At 45.9% G+C, this 20758-nt stretch overlaps 2 protein-coding genes across 2 annotated transcripts in view; both read left to right on the top strand.

Annotated features, from left to right (window-relative positions):
- The window catches only part of PIGA (phosphatidylinositol glycan anchor biosynthesis class A), a 21268-nt gene extending 19086 nt beyond the window's left edge, over positions 1–2182 (top strand). Inside the window, exons 7-8 of the mRNA XM_039233883.1 lie at positions 1050–1258; positions 2155–2182. Coding sequence (XP_039089814.1) covers positions 1050–1095 — 46 coding nt within the window. The 3' untranslated portion in view covers positions 1096–1258; positions 2155–2182. The remainder of the gene's footprint in view (positions 1–1049; positions 1259–2154) is intronic.
- Positions 1201–20758, top strand: ASB11 (ankyrin repeat and SOCS box containing 11). Its single transcript, XM_039233937.1, has 7 exons — positions 1201–1258; positions 5463–5542; positions 8505–8612; positions 11507–11657; positions 16283–16417; positions 17498–17689; positions 20186–20758. The coding sequence occupies exons 1-7, from the start codon at positions 1201–1203 to the stop codon at positions 20308–20310; spliced, it is 849 nt and encodes a 282-aa protein (XP_039089868.1). The 3' UTR covers positions 20311–20758.

Genomic DNA, 20758 nt, shown 5'->3' with positions numbered 1-20758 from the left:
GCATCGCCTGACTGGAATCGAGTGTTCTAGAGAGTGTGCATTTTAACTCAATCTTATTACAATATTTTAGATATCTCAGGAAATTTATTATAATATGTTCTTTTCCCATTACCTTTGTCTTACTTAAAACGTCATTAATTCTGCTAGGCTCCTGTGTATATTTTGGTTCAAAATTGAGATTCCTTTTAAATATTTTTTCTTTGATAAATGCTACAGGAGAAGATACTGCTTCGTATAATCTTGGAACTTGAATTAAGAGAATAAAGGTTGTCCCATGTGCACTAGAGATTAGAACCGGTTAGGGGGTTCTTTAAAAATAATAAACCAGTAAGCTCGAATACTTGTCAGAATCAGGAAGGGGGCCATTGCAAAAAAAAAATTTTTTTAATAATAATAACAGTAACAATAGGTTTTTTTGTTTGTTTGTTTTTGTTTTATTTATTTCTAGGAGACAGAGAGCGTGAGCAGGGGAGGGTCAGAGAGAGAGGGAGTCACAGACTGAAACAGGCCCAGGCTCTGAGCCGGCAGTCAGCACAGAGCCCGATGCGGGGCTCGACCCCACGAACCGTGAGATCATGACCTAAGCAAACGTCGGACGCTCAACCGACTGAGCCACCCAGGCGCCCCAACAATAGGTTTTTATCTTGAATACTTGGCAGTCAGACCACTGTATCCCCTCGGAACCGATTTTGTTACTGAAATGTGTGGTTTGAGAAGTTGTCATGCAAGTGTTATTCGAAGAATCTGAGAACTAGAAATCTAAATCATATTCTGAGAAAAAGTCCACGGTGGGGGAGGAGGATGAAAACGCACTTGAACATTTTCCATACACTTCATCAGGAACAAGTAAACATATTTGTCCAGTAAACTAGCTTCATAACGTGCTTGCAGCCCCGTGATACAGGCAGTCTGCCCAAGAACTAAAAATAGACTGGTTGAGTCCTACTTAGGCGCGCGTTCATTTGGAGAGCTTAGTTGATATTTCCTGAAGGGAATGGAAAAACTCCCTAGCTGCCAAGTAACTTCTATCCTTAATTTCTCACACTTAGCTCCGATTTGCGAAACAAGACCGATAAGAGCAAAAGACTGCAGTGACAAGGTGACTGGGAAGGTGACTTCCGGGAGAGTGGGTGTGTTTCCAGTTGGGAAACAAAGATGAGTTCTACGTCGAAGGTGATACAAATGAATTCATTTCACGCTATGCATCGAGAGATGGTGGATAGAGCGAAGCATCCCCGGCCAAGAAATCTCCCTCGAGGTTAGGCGGGATCTCAAACCAGCAGTTCTTAACACCAGAGCAGGGCGTGTTCTAGGTCACAAAACCTTGGAATTCAGTACTATTTCTGCCACTTACTGGAAGTGAGGTCTCGTTACGCGGGGCAAATGGGTTGTCATGCGTTTTGGGGCGTTCCGGTTCGTGAAGTGAGGCTTGGCTCTTCCCTCCTCTCTTGAAGGCCAAGGCGGGGGGGGGGGGGGGGGCAGCTTCAGGAGAAATACAAGTTTAGATCAAGGGCCTCTGAAAGGAGGGGAGCTGGGTATCTCTCAAGTTGGAAGTCAACTGGGGCAACTTACTGGGGACACCAGGAGAGGTGGCCGAATGCCAATAGACAGGAAGGGGGGCAGTTGAGGCAGTGAGCAAGCGAGACCTGCCTTAGATTCCACTTCCCTGGGGAGACATCCTCCCTCTCTCTTCTCCCCACCCCCAAACCACGAGGGGAGCTGGCACCCAGACCCAGGAGGTCAGAACATGTTTGAGGACACGCTGCTCTTCCGTCCCAGCTGCTTGGGTGGCGGCGAGGGCCATCCCCTGTGCGGGGAGGAGGTAGAGGAGTGGAGATTATCTTTCCAAAGTGGACTGACCAGTACACTGGTCATTTTCAAGTCCCTTTATTGAAGAGCTTTGTAAATACAGACAAGGGCACAAATTCTAAGGAAACCTCTGGATGAATTTCCACAAAGTGAGCACAGTCAGGTACCAGCTCCCCAGAGCAGGATACTGCATATTATCAGCATGGCCCCAAGCAGTTCCTCTTCCCGTCAGCCCCCACCCCTGCTTGGGGTCCTTTTGACTCCAGGCGAATTTGACCCCCTTTTGTGGAAAGGGATCACACAGCACGTGCCCTTTTGTGTCTGGCTTCCTTCACTCAACATTAGGTTTCGAGATCTATCCAGGTTGTATGTGCGGAGTGGGTGTTATGGGACTGGTGAGTAACAGAAGTTACTAGAAATAAGACGAAGATGCAGTTAAGGTTCCTGCTTCTCAGAAGAAAAGGGGACCCCATAGCCTACTTGGAAGTAAGTTTTAAAAATAATAATGCCACTTCGTGTTAGCATTCTAATTTCACAATAGCTAGTTATTGTAAATCTTGTTCTGATTTTTCGATTGAGTACTTATTGTACTTTCAGGTGACGCAGGGTCACTGGCTCCTGTTGGAACGAAGGCATAACGGAGCCACGGCTGTAGGTTTGCTTCTTATATTGGTCAGGGTGCTAGTGCCATCCGTGGATGAAGACTGACCTCCCAGCCCCGGAGCCCAGGTCCATTGTCAAGAGCAATTAGGCCAGAGCGTAACAGGTCCGATACACAGTTCATATTGAATGAGGTGAAGATGTATTAGAAGAGAACCAAGGCTGACTAATTGAGGATTATATGCATTCATTATGTCATTATTCATAGCTTATGCAAATTATAAATGTCCAAAGAGATTTTCAGGTACTCCATTCATTAGCTTTTAAGTGACTCAGGAACAAGTGGAGATACAAACACACTATTTTTTCATGTTACGATTCTTCTTCGTTTTTCTTTTTTTTTCCCCAATGTTTTTTATTTATTTCTGAGAGGGAGAGAGACAGCGTGAGCAGGGGAGGGTCAGAGAGAGAGGGAGACATAGAATCTGAAACAGGCTCCAGGCTCTGAGCTGTCAGCACAGAGCCTGATGCAGGGCTCGAACCCATGAACCGTGAGATCATGACCTGAGCCAAAGTCAGACGCTTAACGACTGAGCCACCCAGGCGCCCCTCTTATCCCTTTTTCTTATCAAAGCATTGTACCTTCATATCAGGCGTATGAAAACACCAGTGATTATATGTGTGTGTGTGTGTGTGTGTTTATGTAAATTAGTTCCAATTTACATATGTGTGTGTACGTATGTATACATACTTTTAAATCTTGGAGCTCATTTCGAAGTGACAGAAAAGTCCCAAGAGTGATACCAAGAATTCCCACTTCTCTTTGCCCAGAGACCCCATTCATATTTGTCCTGCTTTCCTAGTAACGTCCTTGAGAGCAAAGTGATGACTGTTGCCTTTAGATGTTGTGTTTCATCAGCCTTCTTCAATCTGGAACGGTTCCTCTGTCCCTGCCTGAACACGTTACAGGCCACTTACTTTAGAGTTTGAGTTGGTTCACAGTGTCCTCAGGATTAGATTTGGATTATGCACCTCGAGCAGGAATATCACAGATGCTATGGTGCATTTCTTTCATCGCATTCCTTCCGATAGTACATGATGTGGCCCACTGCGTTCCATCACACGACACGGTGTGCCAATTTGTTCCGTCACTTCGGATGTTAACTTTGACCCCGTGGGTAAGGTAGTGTCTACAGTTTGGTCCTATTGTAAAATCGCCTGCATTTCCTTTATAACTAGTAATTATAGGGAGGCGATCACTTGGGTCAGATTCTGCTATTTCTTCTACATTTCCAAGTTGGTGTTGTACTGTGAGGGAGAGCTTCCTCCGTGCTATTTGTATATCAATTGATATCAGTCAGTACTTATAGATTCCGATTTTATTTGATAGGGTATAATCTCCTACTGTCACTTTGTATTTTGATGCTGAGGGCATCCCATACTTGACCAGTGGAAGATTCTTCAAGCCAGCTTCTGCGTCTTTTTTTTTTTTTTTTAATTTATTTTTTTTTTTGAGAGAGAGAGACAGTGCAAGCGGGGGAGGGTCAGAGAGAGCTGGAGACACAGAATCTAAAGAGAGGCTCCAGGCTCTGAGCTAACTGTCAGCCCAGAGCCCGACGCAGGGCTTGAACCCACGAACCGTGAGATCATGACCCGAGCCGAAGTCAGACGCTCAACCGACTGAGCCACCCAGGGGCCCTGCTTCTGCGTCTTTTTGACATGTCCCATCATTCACTTTCTGGCAAGGTGTTTGAGGCCACCTTTATCTCAGATTTTTCCTGGCCCAGCCCTGGAATCAGCCGTTTCTCCAAGACCTCGTTACAATAGTATAAATATAAATACACAAATATTGAAAATCATGTCTTCATACCAACTCCTCCAACTTCACTCCAACACCGTAGAGTTCATTTTAGCCTTCCCCCTTTTTGTAATGCAGAGGTTAGAGAAGATGAACGTTGACTTCCTCCGCAGGAAGATGGCCTGCTGAAATATTGATAGCCCTGGTTCTCATCTGCTGGAAAAGTTCACTCCGTCCTTGCGGCCTCGAGCTGTGTCGCCTTCACGGAACCCCGTCTTTGATGGGGTTGCTTTCACCTAGAAAAGGTTGATAAGACGGGTAGAATCCAAATTGTATTGCATGCTTCGCAGTGTATGAAGAGCACGATCGTATTTGAAGTTTTACAAACTGGGGCAGGTCCCGTTGAAGCTGGTTAGTCTTGTTTGCTGACAAGCAATTACAGGAAAAGAAATATTTGGGAGACAGATCCGACTGCTCCTTAGGGCACTGCCTAAGTACAGCGTCTGTACTTTATACTCACAAATTGCTTGAGTACCTAGCATTAGGGATGTGCTTTCTTGGCCTACTTTGAGACCAAAGCCCTTGCTAAGTACTAAATCACTATACTCCCATTTTATGGATCATGAAATTGAGGTCAAAGTAATTTTAGGGGCTCCTGGGTGGCTCAGTCGGTTAAGCATCCGACTTCGGCTCAGGTCATGGTCTCACGGTTCGTGGGTTCGAGCCCTGTGTCGGGCTCTGGGCTGACAGCTACCTGAGAGCCTGGAGCCTGTTTCAGATTCTATGTCTCCCTCTCTCTCTGCTCCTCCCCTGTTCACGCTGTCTCTCTCTCTTTCAGAAATAAATAAATAAAAAACATTTAAAAAAAAAGAAATAATTTTAATAACTTGCCCTTCTCGGCAGAACATGGTTGAGGTAGGACTTGAACAGGCCATGTGGCCCCACTGGCTCTGAACATAGCCATCACACTCAACTGCCCCCAGAAAAGCCTGGAAGATTGTGTCGTCTGAAATTAAAACCGCCCCCCAAAAAGTAAGAGAGATGTTACGTGCCCCCTGTCCCCACACGCCACTAAACGGGTGGACTGTACCCTCGGTGGCATGTCACCCTGAAAGTGGCAACTGAGAGAGCCTGGTGCGTGGTCCAAGCTTCCCTCCTGTTCCCCAAACCTCCTCTCAACGGCTGGGGGGCCAGCGTGACTGAGCTGCCGGAAGGAGACTCCAGACCTTGACTCCGAGCTTGATTTGTGTTGCAGATTGCTGGGCTGATCGATCCCCACTCCATGAAGCTGCGGCCCAGGGGCGCTTGCTGGCCCTTAAAACTTTAATTGCACAAGTAAGTGAACCAAACGCTTGAACCTTTGTGCCTGGACAACCATCAGCGCCATGCTTTATGAGCTTTGACGGAAGCAGGGTCTTGCGTGCCCCACGTGGCTCCCCGCACAGCCGGGCTAGGTGTCTGTATTCTTTGTAGCTCAACCGTTTGCTCCGCCTGCCTCTCCTTTCTGGGGACTCGGACTCATCTTACTTTGCCCAGTGCCCTCCTTCCCCCTCCGGGCCTGCCTTGACTCCATAGGCAGTTTCCCTGTGAGGGTGACGGTAGATGCCTTCAAAGTTTTGTTGCCCTACCTCGCCCTGCACTCTCCCGGCGGGCCTTAGTGACCATGGCCCGGAAGCTGCGTTAGTCAGCCGTTACCACATAACAAATGACCTCAAAACTCAGTGGCTGAAAACAAGTGCAGATTCTCACGGTTTCGGAGGGCTGAGGAGCAGCCCGGCGGGGTGGTTCTGGCTCTGAGTCTCTTGCAGGCAGCCCAGTATCAGCCAGGGCCGCTGGCACCTCACAAAGGCCTCTCCACAGGGCCCTGTCATGAAATGGCAGCTGGCTTCCCCCAGAGAGAACAGGAGAGGGTGCCTAAGAAGCAAGTCTGAGTATAGCGTACTCTCCAAAGTGATACCCCATCGCTTCGGCCATATTCTGTTCATTAGATGTGAGTCTGTGGATCCAGCCCACAGGCAAGGGGAGGGGATTACGGAGTGAGTGAGCCGGTACAGGAAGCAGGGGTCGCTGGGGACCATCTTAGAGTCCTCCAACCCCCCGGTGATACAGTATTTCAAGAGCAAACTTCACAACGGGTTGACCTGGGTAGATGTTACTCCCTTGGGAAGATTTATTAAAGTCTTACTTATTAAGACTACTTTATTTTATTTATGACTGTATCCCTAGCACCTTGAACCATGAGCAACGGCTTAGTAAATATTTGTAAAAGGATGAACAAAAGTGTACATGCTCCATTGACTTTGTTTGTTTTAGAATCCACGTGTGTATGGAGGAGGTGATTTATTATATCTTTTTCTACATTCTAGCTACCGCCGAAGCGGGCTTCCTTACTATTTTCAATTTAAACAGCTGGGTGCACTGCTGTGTGTGTGTGTGTGTGTGTGTGTGTGTGCGCGCGCGCGCGCGCGCACTCACACGTGCATGCACACACGCACGCACGGGTGTGCTTTTTTTTTTGCTTTCTCATTTGTAAGTTGTGTTACCTCTTAAGAAAGTAGAGGTAAAAAGAAAACAGTACTGCCAGTAATGATCAAAGGGATTTTGTACCTGATTTTTATCATTTGCTTATTTATTTTTAAGCACTTTAAAATTTGATCTGATTATTTTTATATGTAATAGATTCACATCGTTCCAAAATGTGAGTACAGACAGCTCCCATACACCTACACTTCGCCCAACTTCCCCTACCGCTGATAGTACATAACCATGTTACTTGAGTCAAAAAGAAGAAATTAACATTGGTACAATACCATTAACTAAACTGCAGACTATTGGGATCACATCAGTTTTCTCACAGAGTCCTTTTTCTCTTCCAGGCTCTAATCCAGGATCCCATATTGTATCTGGTACTTCTTTATTATTTTCTATGTTTATTTATTTTTCAGAGAGAGAGAGAATGTGCAAGTGGTGTAGGAGCAGAGAGAGGAGAGAGAATCCCAAGCATGCTCCATGCTGTCAGCACAGAGCCCAACACAGGGCTCGAACTCACAATCCGTGAGATTACACCCTGAGCCGAAATTGAGTCTGCTGTTTAACCGACTGAGCCACCCAGGTGCCCCAGTGCCCCTTTATTTTTAAGGATAGTTCACAACCATGTTGGTTTCTGTAAGCCAGTGTGCTTAAATGTGTAAGGAGCGCCCTTCAGAGAGAAGTGCAGCGGGTTCCCGGTGCATGCCCCCTTCTTTACCCTTACACACTAGTAAAACAATGTGTAATTCTATTTTTTTTTTTTATTTTTTACTTTATTTCGCATATAGGGTTGTGGAGTGAAGCACGAAACCAGGGATCAGGAGCTCCTGACTCCCGTGCCGGCTGTCATCGACAGCTGAGGCGCCTTAAGTCTTATTACTAATTTGAACTTTGTGCCTCTCCATGTTCTCGGGCACAACGAAGGCGATTCATTCTAGATGGTCTTTCTGGCCTGTCCATTATTACATGGGTACAAATCCAGGGATTCTGAGTTTGCGCCAGACGACAAGTGGTTTTTTTCTAGCACGCTGCTGCCACCCTGTGGACTAGCCTGTTTTTCTTTTCTTTAAAGGAAATATGTAGGAAAAAGTTTCCTAATTGTATTAAATGCCCAACTTGAAATATACGGCACAGTTCTAGAGTAATGACATCATATTCAGGACAGAAGAATGGACAAGACCAAGGCATAGAGAGACCCTAAAATGAAGGGACAGGACAATAGTGGCAAGTCCCAGCTGCTGGCCACAGCAGCGATGCCTCCAGCACCAGGGACATGGGGCAGGAGATGGTGGGAACTTAGGTTGGGGTTTGGGGGTTCAGGGTCATGCACTAGGTTTTGGAAGTTTTCGGTGGGTCAGTTAGGAGGCAGGAAATCAGAAGCAGAACTCAATTCAGAAAAGCTGACAGGGACCTCTTCCTTTCACAGACAGAAAGTGGTAATCATGGGGGGCTGGGGGGGGGATGGTAAGGGCCAAGGTGTGAAAATCAGGGCACGAAGTCAGAGTTGGCCAGCAGTGGGGCTGATCTCGTCACCTATCACGTGGACTCCAAGACAAGGAAGCAGGCAGTGAGAGGAGGGGGGCGTGCTGGGGCTGGGTAAGGAGGTGAGGCTGGGAGAAGGCCTCTCCACGCACCGGCGTTGCGACCCAGGGCACTGCTTGCTGCTACTACGGCGTATGAATCCCGGAGCGCCGTCTACTCTGAAGTCCGGGAGTTGCCGGCATGGCTCCCGCTAATGCAGCCTTGACCCCTTCTCTCCAAATTCTAGGGTGTCAACGTGAACCTCGTGACAATTAACCGGGTCTCTTCGCTCCACGAGGCGTGCCTCGGAGGTCACGTAGCCTGCGCTAAAGCCTTATTGGAAAACGGCGCGCACGTGAGTACCCCCCCGCTCCCCCCCCCCCCGCAACTCCGTCTGTCCAGGCGCACCTGCTAGCGTCTAAACAGATGCCACCCTCCAGGCTGTGCACCCACCAGGGGTGTAGACAGGTCAGGCCCTGTCTGCTTGCACATTCCTGAGACCCTGCGGTCACGCCCTTCTTCAGCCTCTGTGCCCTCGGGCGAACATTCTATTGAGGTCATTCACAGAAATGTTTGAAAATCGTGATGCCGAGTTTCAAGAGATCGACTCAAACTCAAGTTATTTGAAACCGATCGCGGGAAATCAGTTGTGAAACCTGAGGAAGAGCACAATTTAAAAGAACCACAACAAAACCCACTCTTAACACCTTAAGCCCACGGCTGTTTTTATTGAGCAAGACCATCAAATTAAATAAGCTTTTAACAAGTAATACATTGAAAAAATCCGACAGAATTAACTTCAGCTTATTTTAAAATTTTATCCTTATATCTCCTTTTCTCTTTTCTTTTTGTATTGATTTTATTTTTTTAATTACTGTGTTTAACTTGGGTATAGTGAACATGGAGTGGTATATTAGTTTCAGGCGTACAATATAGTGCCTCAATGATACCAGACACCCCCCAGTATCCTTAGTCCAAGCCCGAGTGGCTGAGGTGCTGTGTGTAATACAGGTATCACAACACAACCGTGAAATCAAAACTTTCGAAAATCTCGATGGCATTTATTTAGTTGCCAGATACCATCGGGTTGCGAATTTCAGGTTTTTAACTCAGTCATTGTGTGGTTTCATGAGCTGCGATGTTTTTAAGCACTCACTGAAGCTTTTCTTTGCATTTTATATGGAAGTTGGGTTTCTACATGTCAAACTGAATATAAAAGTCTTTCTGGGGCAAAGTGATTTTTCCCGATGCCACAGGGGTCATGTTTTTATCAGGTGATGCTTCCTGAAGTTACCACGCGGTCAACTCGCGTGTAGCGATGTGGGTGAGGTTGCGTGAGGGTCGTTTCCTTCTGTTGGTGGGAAACAGCAAACCACACCGGGGTGTGGGGGGAGTGTGTGCTGGTACAGCTCTGGGAGATTTTGTGGAGGACAAAAAAAATAAAAAATAAAAAAAAAAAAAAGATGTAGTCTCCTGTGTTTGGCAATCTTTTGAAGAAACAGTCTATAAAGATTGTGTTATTTAACATTTAAATCGGAAGGAGACAAGGAATAAAGGAGAGTTGGTCAATCAGTAGAAAATTCCTCACACTTGGCAGCCCCGTGGGTGCCTCAGACTTCGCGCATCTGAAACTTGTGCTTCCAGACCTGGGATCATCCTGCTTTTCTCATCTCCCCGACGAAGTCACCACCACATCCCTCTAATTTTGCTTCCTAAATACTTTGCAAGTCTGTATTCCCTTTTGTGTTGCACCTATAGTGTTCCAAAGCATTGATTCTTGTACCGAAACGATCTTTCTGTGTTTGTCTTCCCTGATAGAATTCAACCTATTCAGCAGAGACAGTGGCCATACTCGCTCTGTTTCCGAAACATTGGCACCTAATAGGTGCTCAATAAATGCTCGCTGACCTAATAGGTGCACAATAAATGTTTGCTGACCTGACCCGAGAGAGAAACTGAGGAAATCCAGTTCGAAGACTTCGGGACTGAGGATGAGGATGATTCCCAGTAAAAACAAATCCAACCAGTTCCACCAAATATTGTTTTCAGTAAAAGTGCAAATAGGTTAGAAGTATGACTTTACACACTACGTCCCCTTGTGTGTCGCTGCCACCATCGCATTTCCTCCTCAACTTTCCAACATAATGGGGGCTATCCTGGGACTGTGGAGAAATACCTTTTTTGTTTGTTTCTGAGACCAGAAAATTGGGGATCCTGATGATCACACCCTTACATCCTCAGTTGTTGAGGCAAAATGGCTTGACATCAATCCCTCATTTGTCCTACGTTTCGATTCTGTCAGAGCCACGCCACCAGGATGCCTTGGTTCCCTGATGTTCTTGCCAATGTATTGCCGATACCCAAAGATGCCATCTGGCTGTGTTGCTTCTCAGGCGGCTCCCACGCCCCTAGACCCCCCCCCCCGCCCCCACCGGGGTGGTTGGAGGCACCCTGTTGATGGCTATTTTCTTCGTGCCTTTGACTCGATCATGATCTCATTAGGAGTCACTGCTGGCACATGCCATCTGTATGGACTAGAGTAGACCGGCAAGAAAATTTGTGGCAACACAGACAGAACTGTGGGAAAACCACCGAGGAGATTTTTTGCAAGCACGGATTTGGGGACCTGACTCTCCAGTACTTGTAGCTCCTACCATGTTTGCTCATGATTGGGGTGGGGAGTCGGCGCCATAGTGATGGCGAATGAAAATAACTGCTGTTGCAAATGTTTATTACATGCTCAGTGGGCACCGGGCAATGTTCTAAGTCTATAACATGTGGTGGGTGACTCACTTGATCGACCCATAACCTCATGAGGCAGATTCTTTAATGATCCTCATTTTACAGATAAGGTAACTGAGGCACAGAGAGTTAGCAACCCGACCAAGGTTTCTGAACAAATAGAAGAGAGAGTGCTGAGAGCTGAACCCAAGCTAATGATTCCAGCGGCCATGCTCTTCACCACCAAACGGGACCGCTCCTCCATGGTTAGGAGGCTCCTAAGCAGCTCTGGAATACCCATGCATACGTTTGAAAAGCTCTGTCCCATTTGGCCCCACTTGGGATATTATTTGTAGGTGGGGGTTGATAGATTCCTGGTATCCAAAAACCATGCTAGTGTAATGACATCGAGGTCCCTCGCTCATTCACCAGCATGGGAAATTTCTCCAGGCAGATGCTTAGGAATAACCGCTTGGAGACGGCGATAGAAACATCCCGAATCCTCTGGGTCTCTCTGCTCATCAATAGGTCAACGGAGTGACGGTTCACGGAGCCACGCCCCTCTTCAACGCGTGCCGCAGCGGCAGTGCTGCGTGCGTCAACGTGCTTCTGGAGTTTGGCGCCAAGGCCCAGCTGGAGGCGCACCTGGCTTCACCCATCCACGAGGCAGTGAAGAGAGGTACGTGGGCCGTCCCACCGCGCACGCTACATCGGTGCGCTCACTCCGATGTGCACCGGCCAGCAGCGCAGCGATCACCACGCAAGGAGCACCCGGACCTCCACCGGTAGGGGGGCCGGTGGGCTGTGTGTCGCGTAGAATCCCAGAGCAGCCACTCTGTGGTGCCTCAGTCTTCAGGAAATACTGATGGGGCACGAAACAGCCCTTCTTATAACCCGGGAATGGCTTTCTGCCTGAGATGTCGCCTTGCCCGGGGAGTCCGTCTCTCGGCGGGCCTCTCTAGGAGTGCTTTGCTGGTGGTTTGGTGGCTCCTGGTGCAGTCAGGACCGCAGGGGTGACTTCCACGAGGCGTGCTTTGCTTCTGTCTTGCATTTACTAGAAAAGAACAGCTCCTCTCCCAAAGCCCATAAAACATCGACCGCTAAGATAAAATGAATGATGAAAGTGTCTGAAAGCCGAGGCTGATGGTATCCCTAATGGAAGATTAAACGTAACTGTCCACAAGGCGCCTTATACTCTAGATGAGTTGCCGACTTCAAGGCCATTAGTTACTGAAAAAAGATGACAACTTTAAAAAGCGTGGCATTAGAAACCTTCACGTTGATTCTAGCTTCCTGTGTTCGCCCTTACGTTTGAATTGAGGGAAAAGAATAAAATTAAGGTCTTTAAAAACTCCATGCATTGGCTAGACAGAACAAGAAGATTCCCTTGAAAGGTCAAGGCCATTTGTTAACAATCACCCTGAAAGAGCAGCATTTCTGTCACCCACCGGTGGAGTTACTCTCTTCCATTGAGGTCACAAAGACAATTGGGGAAGGTAGAATACTGTACAACAGTGATCTTTGCTGGTGATAATTGTGGATGAAAAGTCTGTATTTCAAAAGGCAATAGTGAAAGATTTGCCCCAGGTTATTAAATATGTCACTTGGTAATTTTATTTTTGGCAGCGGATTACTTTTTTCTGTGCTTTTCCCCTCATTTTTTGACAATCGAAGTATAATTAGCATACAGTGTTATATTAGTTTCAGCTGTACAATGAAGGCGTTAACAATTCTACACATTACTCAGTGTTCGTCACAGTGTGCCCTTAATTCCCTTCACCACTTTCACCCATCCCCCCACTCACCCCCCCCCCTTACAATCCTCGGTGTATTCTCTGTATTTGAGTCTCTTTTTTCTTTTCTTTTTCCCCCTTTGTTTATGGATTACTTTAAATGAAACAAAAGGCCCAAATTCCAATGTATCTATGGTTTCGATGTCTTATACATATTTAATAAACATCTATTGATTAATAGCTGAGGTTGGTCATTACCCAAACTTCAAGGAGGTCCTTTAAGCTGAAGAAAAATGGTCTGTTTTGGAAATGATCTAAAAGTTTAAAAAATTTTTTTACCATTGATTTAAAGTAAAAATCAATCTGTTATTTGCACTTCCATCCAAACATTTAAAAACGGATAAATATCGGGAATGGTTTGAATTAGTTAAGTAGTTCTGCAGTGCTTGGATGGTTTTAGGTTGGAGTGTTTGGTATCTCTGTGCCTTCAAAATACATACATACTTATAACACATGAATTCATGTGGCTTTACATATTTTATTCTGTATCTAAAAGCATGTTAGGGACCAACATCCAAAGAATGGAAGAAAAAATAGCAAATTCATTATTTTAGATACGGTTGTATTAATGTTAATCATTTATATATTAATTGTTTTTAACTTCCTGTGAGTACTCAAATTTAACTCGGACCAGGCTCAGTTTCTTTTGCAAAGAAGAAAAAATTAAAAGGACAGGAATTATCTTTTATTTTAAACTTATTTATTTTGAGAGAGCAGGGGAGTGGGGGAGGGGCAGAGAGTGAGGGAGTGAGAGAGAATCCCAGCGGGCCCCACGCTGTCAGCATGGAGCCCGATGCGGGGCTCGAAACCACAAACTGTGAGATCATGACCTGAGCTGAAACCAAGGCACCCCAGGACAGGAATTATTTAAAAATGTTTATTAGATACCCTGTATTTACCAGTCAGTTTTAGGTACTGGTTAGATATTATTTCTGGATTCTTACAGCTTGAAACCTCTGCGAACAGGCTAGGTCAGTCTGAAGCCATACCTTGACATATTGAGGCTGTAATCCCGGTATAATATTTACTTCTGTGAACAAATAGTTAGGATCCACAGGGTCCGTATTTGCACATTTCAATGCATATTTATACTTAATTCGGCATTTGCGATGAATCATGCAGGTCGGAGGTGAAGCGTGCTTTTATGTTATCTTATAAAGGAAAGGTTTGATTAAGCGATGGTAAGATTTGTTAAGAAAATATTGAAATCTTCAAAGAGAACAAACTCTTTACAAGCTCCCATCGATGCCTAGGAAGTGTTTGCTGCCTATCATATCATTCATATGCTGCAGACCAATCGAGCCTATTCATGGGGCAGCCTCTCTCTGAGGAGTAAGCTTGTTTACGGAGTTCTTGTTAACCCCTGAATTTGAAAGTGCAGTGAAATATATTCCATCTTTGGAAGCTTTATATTCTCATAGGTTAGCCAAAATAAGGAGGGGCAACCATATGTGGGTGAAGAAGAGAATGAGAGATTTGTAATGAAGAGGGCTCAGGGCTGAGCGTTGGATTTGAGCACTGGCTTTTGTGAGTCGTTCACCCCCTCTGCACCTCGCAGCCTCCGTTTGTAAACTGGTGGCTTCACTGTAAAGGATGATTTCAGCTGTGCTCCTAGGAGCCCTTAGTTTAGTTGGAGGCACCTCAAGGGCTGCAAAGAGGAATTGAAGTGGGGAAGTATGGGCATTCTTTTCCTTTTAATGGTCGTTATTCTAGAATTTTCTGAGATTTCCAAAAAGATTTTTTTTTCTATTTAAAAATTATCTAGGCTCTTTCTTTCTCTTTTTATGTTTATTTATTTTTGAGAGAGAGAGAGAGCCAGGGAGCAAGCTCGAGGGAGGCGCAGAGAGAGAGGGAGAGAGAGGATGCCAAGCAGACTCCATGCTGTCAGCACAGGGCCCAAATTGGGACTCAGTCTCATGAACCGTGAGATCATGACCTGGGTCAAAATCAAGTCAGACCCTTAAGTGACTGAACCACCCAGACACCTCACTAGGTTCTTTCTTTCTTTTTATTTATTTATTTTTTTTACTTTCTAGAATTTATTTTTTAATACTTTACGTCCAAGTTAGCATATAGTGCAACAGTGGTTTCAGGCATAGATGCCTTCTTGCCCCTCACCCATGTAGCCCTTTCCCCCCCCACACCCCCTCCAGTAACCCTGTGTTGTTCTCCAGAGTTAAGAGTCTCTTATGTTTTGTCCCCCTCCCTGTTTTTATATTATTTTTGCTTCCCTTCCCTTATGTTCATCTGTTTTGTATCTTAAAGTCCTCATATGAGTGAAGTCATATGATATGTGTCTTTCTCTGACTAATTTCGCTTAGCATGATGCCGTCTAGTTCCATCCACGTAGTTGCAAATGACAAGATTTCATTCTTTTTGATTGCCGAGTAATACTCCATTGTATATACATACCACATCTTTATCCATTCATCCATCGATGGACATTTGGGCTCTTTCTGTACTTTGGCTATTGTCAATAGCGCTGCTATAAACATCGGGGTGCATGTGCCCCTTTGAAACAGCACACCTGTATCCCTTGGATAAATACCTAGTAGTGCAATTGCCGGGTCATAGGGGAGTTCTAGTTTTTAGTTTTTTGAGGGGCCTCCATACTGTTTTCCAGAGGGGCTGCACCAGTTTGCATTCCCACCAGCAGTGCAAAAGAGATCCTGTCTCTCCATCTCCTCACCAACATCTGTTGTTGCCTGAGTTGTCACTGTCAGCCATTCTGACAGGTGTGAGCTGGTATCTCAGTGTGGTTTTGATTTGTATTTCCCAGATGATGAGTGATGTTGAGCATTTTTTCGTTTGTCGGTTGGCCATCTGGATGTCTTCTTTGGAGAAGTGTCTATTCATGCCCATTTCTTCACTGGATTATTTGTTTTTTGGGTGTTGAGTTTGATAAATTCTTTATAGATTTTGGATACTAGCCCTTTATCTGATATGTCGTCTGCAAATATCTTCTCCCATTCCGTCAGTTGCTTTTTAGTTTTGCTGATTATTTCCTTCACTGTGCAGAAGCTTTTTATTTTGATGAGGTCCCGATAGTTCAGCCTTGCTTTGATTTCCCTTGCCTCAGGAGGTGTGTTGAATAAGAAGTTGCTGTAGTCAAGGTCAAAGAGGTTCTTGCCTGCCTTCTCCTCTAGGATTTTGATGGCTTCCTGTCTTACGTTTAGGTTTTTCATCCGTTTTGAGTTTATTTTTGTGTATGCTACAAGAAAGTGGTCCGGCGTCATTTTTCTGCATGTTGCTGCTCAGTTTTCCCAGTACCACTTGTTGAAGAGACTGTCTTTATTCCATTGGGTATTCTTTCCTGCTGTGTCAAAGATTAGTTGGCCATACGTTTGTGGGTCCATTTCTGGGTTCTCGATTATGTTCCATTGATCTGAGTGTCTGTTTTTGTGTCACCTGCTAGGTTATTTCTAAAGCCCATTCCAGGTAAGCACTTCTGTAGCTCTGTAAATAGTCAATATTTCTCTTACTTGAGTAAGGTTATCTTTTGTTTCACCAGGTCACAGAGAGTGCATGGAGATTCTGCTGGCAAATAACGTTAACATTGACCAAGAAGTGCCCCACCTTGGAACTCCCCTGTATGTGGCCTGCACCTACCAGAGGGTAGACTGTGTGAAGAAACTTCTAGAATTAGGTAACTTCCAGAAATCTTTTTATGAGAAGAACCTATTAACCTTGTTGGTTTCCCATGGCTTTAAAGACAAAGTTCTTGTTTGGCTGGACACAATTCTGACGGGATTTGATGTTTGAACGTTTAAAACAGAACTTTTCCAGAGAAATGAGTGTCTACTTCCTTTGGCTCCGTTTACCTGGTATGGTTCTCTTTGGTGGTTTCAAGAGAGAGCAAGAGCCTCTTTCCCGTAAGACCTAGTGGGAAGATACAATTTTATTTCATTGGCTCTGTTTGAGTCACATGCCCATCTCTGAACCAATCATGGTGGCCAAAAGAATACAATGCACTGATTGGCTTAGGTCTAGATTTCAGTCTACCCTGAAGTTATTGGACTCCACTGGAAACACATGAGTCGGGGATCACAGGGGTTGTTTCCCTAGAGGGAGACCTAGGCGTGGTTATCAGGAAGATGCTGGGTAGCCAAAATAACAGACATTTGCTATAGATTCCCTTAGACCAATCCCGCTAAGTTACTTAGTGACTTTCTTAATTCTAAAAGGCATATACAGGCCCTGGGAGTCCAGGGAAAAGTAAAATGTCTTGAAATTATTATTTGATTAAAGATTCCCCAAACTTAGCCACTGACATTAGAGGCTGTACTAAGAATTTTTATCTCCAAGATTGTCTTTTTCATCCCCTATCATTTACTACTCCCTGTAGTAGTTCAGAAATCTTTTTCTTTGAGCCCAGCATAGTATCAATGCCAGATCATCTTAACTTTATCCTTTGCCAGAAAACAAAATAATTCTGCATAAAAGGCGTTGCAAATATTTCATTTGGTTTGTCACACAGTTCATATGGAAAGGCAAAAAGAGTATATTAAGTGACCGAAAAACTCTCTCTCTTCCCTTTTCTCATCAAAGTCCTTTGAAGCGGTTTCAGCAGCCATTGCTGAGGCTCCAGGCTTGGGTCAGACGTTTTCAAGGATTTGTCAACATGTCATAACATTTAAGATGCCTTTGTCCACAGCTACTGTATTTTAGGCCCATCGTATTTCCACACTAACGTTCAGCGTTGACTTGTGTCCTGTGCTTCCTCAAGGAGCCAGCGTGGACCGCGGCCAAAGTCTGGACACTCCACTCCATGCCGCCGCGAGGCAGTCCAGCGTGGACATCATCCACCTGCTAGCGGACTATGGCGCTCCGCTGAGGTGCAGAAATGCTGAGGGGAAAAGTGCACTGGAGCTGGCAGCTCCGAGAAGTGGCGTGGAGCAGGCCCTCCTGCTCCGGGAAGGTAACGAAGGGCCGGGTGTCCATTTCTCTTCCAGAAGCACATCCGCTATCTCCCCTTCCTGTCTTACCTCTAGACTTTCTTACATCTTTTCTTTTTCATTGGGAGTGGCGTGTGGGAGGCAGCAGGTGTCGCTTGCGTCACCGAGCTGAGATTTGATGTGCGTACGTGTTCGCACGTAACGGAAGAGCGTTTATACAACTGGGAGGTTGCTGTGTAGTTTCCATAGTGAGAAAATACTCAGAGAACTTGGCTTTCACCATGAAAAGGTGAACTGCCACGTCTATCCTGGAATAAGCGCCCAACCAAGTGGACCAAGACCCTGCTTTGTAATATTTGCAGGCAATTCAGGGGACGCTAGCGATACTTGAGTTAGAGGCTGTAGTGGACACGGAGTGTGTATTTCAGACACTGGACTAAATGGCCACGTTCATTGCCTGCTCTGGAGATCAGAGAGCAGGCGGATCTGTGCTCCCCATTGCCTCACTCCCCTTTCCACCGTGGGCCGACGGAGCTACAGATGCCTGAGGAGACCAGGCAGGTCTTTAAAGTGCTCTGCATTCCAAATTCAGAAGTGAATCAGGCTAAGTCTATACAGAAAGAGAACATTATCCAAGCCTATACTGATCATTTGTATGCTTGGGAGACTATTAAAGATAATAATAATATGGGGCACGTGGGTGGCTCAGTTGATTAAACATCTGACTATTGGTTTTGGCTCAGGTCATGATCTCATGGTTTGTGAGATCAAGCCCCGCGTCAGGTTCTATGCTGACAGCACATAACCTGCTTGGGATTCTCTCTTTCCCTCTCTCTCTGCTCCTCCCCTGCTCATTCTCTCTCTCTCCATCCCTCCCTCCCTCTCTCTCTCCCTCCCTCTCTCTCTCTCTCTCTCATTTTAAAAATGTTTATTTTTGAGAGAGAGAGAGAGAGAGAGAGAGCAGGCAGGTGAGGAGCAGAGAGAGAGGGAGACACAGAATCCGAAGCAGGCTCTAGGCTCTGAGCTGTCAGCACAGAGCCGGATGTGGGGCTCAAACTCATGGATTACGAGCTCATGACCGGAGCTAAAGTTGGATGCTTAACTGACTGAGCCATCCAGGCTGCCCTTGGTCAGTGCTTCTTAAGTTCTACCCCAAGTATGAATCACCTGGCGATCTAATTAGAATGCGGATTCAGATTCAGGAGGTCTGGGATATGGCCTAGACTCTGTACACCCACTCGGTTCCCAGGTAGTGTTGCTGATCTGAGGCCACAGTTTGAGTACTACTGGTCTAGAATATTTCCAAGAGTCTATGTCATTAATGATTGCTCTTTTATTCGACTCTCCACTTGAAGAATTATGATCTTCCTTACCAGCTCCCGGTTTGGAAATACCAGGTGCTTTCCAACTGTTGGCTGAGTATATGGTTTATAGCAATCGGCACACTTCCTCTTTTCTTCCATCAAAGATGTTTCCGGGTCCAGGATTTAGATTTGTTCTAAGCAAGGTCTGCTTGGTCTGGAAGGATGACCACCAGCTACGTCACAGTTGGCCCTGGTGTCTGAACTTCTCTAGGCACACTGGACAATTTGTCTGTGTTACCGTTTTCCAGAGGAGCTTTAGCTGGGTGACAGGTGGAGATGCTCTCCATTCGTGCTTCCCAGGATGTTAACTAAGGGCAGTTAGTTGCTCTATCACATGGATGCTCCTTGGAAACATCATTTAGGTGTTCTCCAGCTATTTGTATATATAGTGCACCGTTTCTCATGGGTCGCAAGATCCTGTTACAGTAGGATTTTCGTGAGACGCACAGCTTTATGTAGTCTACTAATCACATACGTCTACTTGAAGAGATCTTTACTGATACAGTCAGGTTAGGGAATAATGGGGCATTACAGATGCCTCTCTGTGTAACTGGTGTTCCAGCCCAAACCTCATTCATCCCATTCATCCCATTGGGGCTCTCACTGGTTTCCTTCAGCCACTCAAAGCCATGGGCGTGATGACTCCATGAGCCTCTTTGAGATTGAGGTTTGGGATATAATGGGGGTTCAGTGACTTGGGTCCTTTCTCTAGATCCTCCATGGAGCTGGGAGCCTTGTGTGAATGGAGGGCCCTTCCAAGTATGACTTGGGACCCAGCCAGCACCCTTGCTTGGGTCTCCTGGGCCGGTGTTATCCCGTTCATTGGCATGTGGAATACCTGAATGAAGTGCATTCCCTTTAGACCTCACGTTTCTTTCCTGACTTATCTCTGGTTACAGTGACCTTTAGAGGGCTACTAAACATGTCCCCGCCCAGAGTGGCACACTGGGGTCCCTGTGTATATTTAGTGTCTGCCACATCACTCTATAATCCATGCACAGATCCAGCTTGTAGAACATTTCAACCCCTTCTGGTCCTCTGGTCTCCCCTTCTCCCTGACCTGACACCCCCCCCCCCCCCCCCCCCCCCCCCCCCCCCCCCCCCCCCCCCCCCCCCCGCCGTCATGAACTTCACACATTGTAATTTCTTCCCCAGGGCCGCCCGCTCTTTCCCAGCTCTGCCGCCTGTGTGTCCGGAAGTGCTTGGGTCGAGCATGTCATCAAACCATCCATGAACTCCATCTGCCAGAGCTGCTGGAAAGATTCCTGCTCTACCGGTAGTCCTGTGGGAAGATACTGAGGCATAAGCAGGCAGTGGCCTGCTGTGCCCAGGGTACCTAGTGTAGACACCAAATGGCTAGATTCTGAGTACCTTGAAATGAGCAAAGTCAGTTAGCGTTGATCCTTGATGAACTAGAACACTGGAGGAGTGGAAACTCCTGCTTCATGCTCTCATTAACCACGGGGCAACCAGAAGCCTTTTTGTTTTTAGCTTTTGTTGTTAAAGAACTTTAAAAATCTCTGCAGTGGAGTGAAAGTAATCTGTGTTTGAAGATTCATGGTCTTTAATTATCTAAGGGTCAATATTCTGCGTATCTTACAGACACGTGTAAATCTGGGTAAGATTATGATGAGTGTATTTCATGCTTTCATGGTGTGTTCCTGATTTAGTTCCTCCCTCCTTTGCCCTTTCTTTCTTTGCTTTCCTGAATAAACTTCTGCTGTAATT

This window comes from Hyaena hyaena, unplaced genomic scaffold, assembly GCF_003009895.1.
Source record: "Hyaena hyaena isolate Hyena2069 unplaced genomic scaffold, ASM300989v1 scaffold_80, whole genome shotgun sequence".
NCBI classification, from domain to species: Eukaryota; Metazoa; Chordata; class Mammalia; order Carnivora; family Hyaenidae; genus Hyaena; species Hyaena hyaena.
The sequence above is the reverse complement of the archived record's forward strand: the minus strand, read 5'-3'. Positions and strand labels throughout refer to the sequence as shown.